Source organism: Dipodomys ordii, unplaced genomic scaffold (assembly GCF_000151885.1).
Source record: "Dipodomys ordii isolate 6190 unplaced genomic scaffold, Dord_2.0 Scaffold46, whole genome shotgun sequence".
Taxonomy (NCBI): domain Eukaryota; kingdom Metazoa; phylum Chordata; class Mammalia; order Rodentia; family Heteromyidae; genus Dipodomys; species Dipodomys ordii.
This window is the reverse complement of record NW_012267262.1, coordinates 5,970,649-5,972,877: the sequence shown is the minus strand read 5'-3', so window position 1 is coordinate 5,972,877 and position 2,229 is coordinate 5,970,649. Positions and strand designations below refer to the sequence as shown.

At 42.0% G+C, this 2,229-nt stretch overlaps 1 protein-coding gene across 1 annotated transcript in view; it reads left to right on the top strand.

Moving 5' to 3' along the window:
• LOC105988055 (sodium-coupled monocarboxylate transporter 2-like) overlaps positions 1–2,229 on the top strand; it is a 57,378-nt gene that overhangs the window by 27,580 nt on the left and 27,569 nt on the right. The window contains exons 7-8 of the mRNA XM_013019546.1: positions 1,213–1,342; positions 1,818–1,906. Of these exons, the coding sequence (XP_012875000.1) occupies positions 1,213–1,342; positions 1,818–1,906 (219 nt within the window). The remainder of the gene's footprint in view (positions 1–1,212; positions 1,343–1,817; positions 1,907–2,229) is intronic.

The following is a 2,229-nucleotide window of genomic DNA, read 5'->3' as shown; positions in this document are numbered from 1 at the left end:
AGGCCTGTCAGCAATCAGTAACTTTTCCCTGAAGGGCGAGCTCCTGAGATACTCACACAGCCCAGCCTGGAGCCATTCTCAGGATTTATGTTTACCAAGTTTTCATTTTTTTTTCTTTTACCCTCCTTCAGCTGGGTCTGCTGCATGTACTGCAGTGGGGGTGGGACAGCCGCTGGCTGTTTATCTGATGAAGAAGGTTACTCCTCCATGGGCAGAGCTATCTCTGCCTAGGAAGGGCAAGTTCCTTTGACCTGTTGAATTGCTCCTATTGTCTTCTTCCAAGGCCTTAGTTGAGGCTAGCTGAGATGGCCGGTCTTTGCCAGTATCAAAGATGGTGGTAGGGAGGGGCTACTTTCCCACTGCTGCTCCATGAAAAGGAGTGAGGATGTCTTGTGTGGTATTCATTTCATGCCTTTCCCTTGGTTTCTGGGCCATCCACAGTGTGTGACTGTCTGTGGTCAGCAAGATGACAATTTCCCCTTCTTGTCAGTTCTTGCTGGCGGTGAGTAGAATCCACTCCCACACTGTTTTGGTGCCTTTTCCCCTTGCTCTCTCTTTTGATATGGTAGCTGCAGCAGCAGCTGCCACTGCCACCGCCATGGACACTGGCCAGTGCCCAAATGTGTCTCCTTAAGGAAACTGCCTGAATTTTTTCCTTTCTGGCCAAACTCTCTTTACTATGATGGCTCACTTGGTGTGAATCTCTAGCCTTGGACTTTTCACTGGAACACTAAAACTGGTTTCTACCTGAGAGCTTCTTCAGCCCCCAGGTTCTCCACCATCTTCCTCCAGACTCCCCCTATTTCTCTGCGACAGAGTTTCCTGTCTTGCTAGACTGGCCTCAAGCTCATGACTTTAAGAGAACTTCCTGCCTCAAACTCCATGTAGCTGGGATTGTAGGCACATATCACTAAAGTAAAATAAAGTTATGTAACGTGGTTTGTATGTATTTTGAGATTTTGAAGGGAAAAGGTCCCTATGTAAAAAGAAAACCCATGTAAACGTTATCTTATTCATATTCATTAATTACTTTAAAACAGAATGCCCAACATAAATGTATAAAAAAGTATAAAATATGTGTAAAATATGTTTCTTCAGGAGTGATCAAGAACAAAATAAATTGGAAACACTTTCCTAGGGTCTTTGGTAATGACCTGACCACAATATGGCATGGCATAACACTTATCGGCATTCCCCTGTGTTGTTTTCTAGTGCCTTATATTTTAATTTGTTGGGTCTCTGGATCATTTTGTTCTGTGCTGTCTTCTCTGGATTAATCATGTACTCCTACTTCAAAGACTGTGACCCTTGGACTTCTGGCATTATCTCAGCACCAGACCAGGTATAAATTTCTTTTATTTCATCAGGGAATGACAAGAATCACTGAAATTCTGGACATGGTTGGGTAATATTGGACCTATTTCTTGTTTTTCCTGCACCTTCAGCCACTTCCCAAATTCCAAGGCCTTGGCTTTTTTACTTCTGAGTAATATAACAAATGCAAAATTCTAATGAGGGGAGTGTACATGTGAAATGAGGACAGCTCAGCTTTTCCTTGAACACAAGGCCTAAAACTAGACAAATCCAGGGAGAAGAGGTTTGAACCCATAGCTCTGTTGGTTGATGCTGCCTTTATACCATGGCCCTAGTTTACCTGCATGAGTTAAATAAACATGATGTCAATATAGTACATTAAATGTGGTTATATAAACCCAATTTACAGACAATATGTTCAGGAGTGGCTATCAGTCACCATTTCTTTACTTATATATTCAGCTTCTTCTTTCTCTCTCTCTCTCCATATGTTTTCTCTTTAGCTGATGCCATATTTTGTTATGGAGATATTTGAAACTATGCCTGGACTTCCAGGAATTTTTGTGGCTAGTGCTTTTAGTGGAACGCTGAGGTTAGTATATGGATGGACAAAAGATGATAATGATGATGATGAAGAAGATGATGATGATGATGATGATGATGATGATGATGATGATGGTAAAACAAAGAGTGACGATGCTAAAGATTAACTGGAACTCCTTAACTGATCTACTCACTACTTTGCTTAAAAGTGATGTCAGGCAGCACGTGAGAAAGATTACTGTTGGACGTGCTGGTGGCTCATGCCTATAATCCTATCTACTCAGGATGCTGAGATCTGAGGATTACAGTTCAAAACCAGCCTGAGCAGGAAAGTCTGTGAGACTCTGATCTCCAATAAACCACCAGAAAATT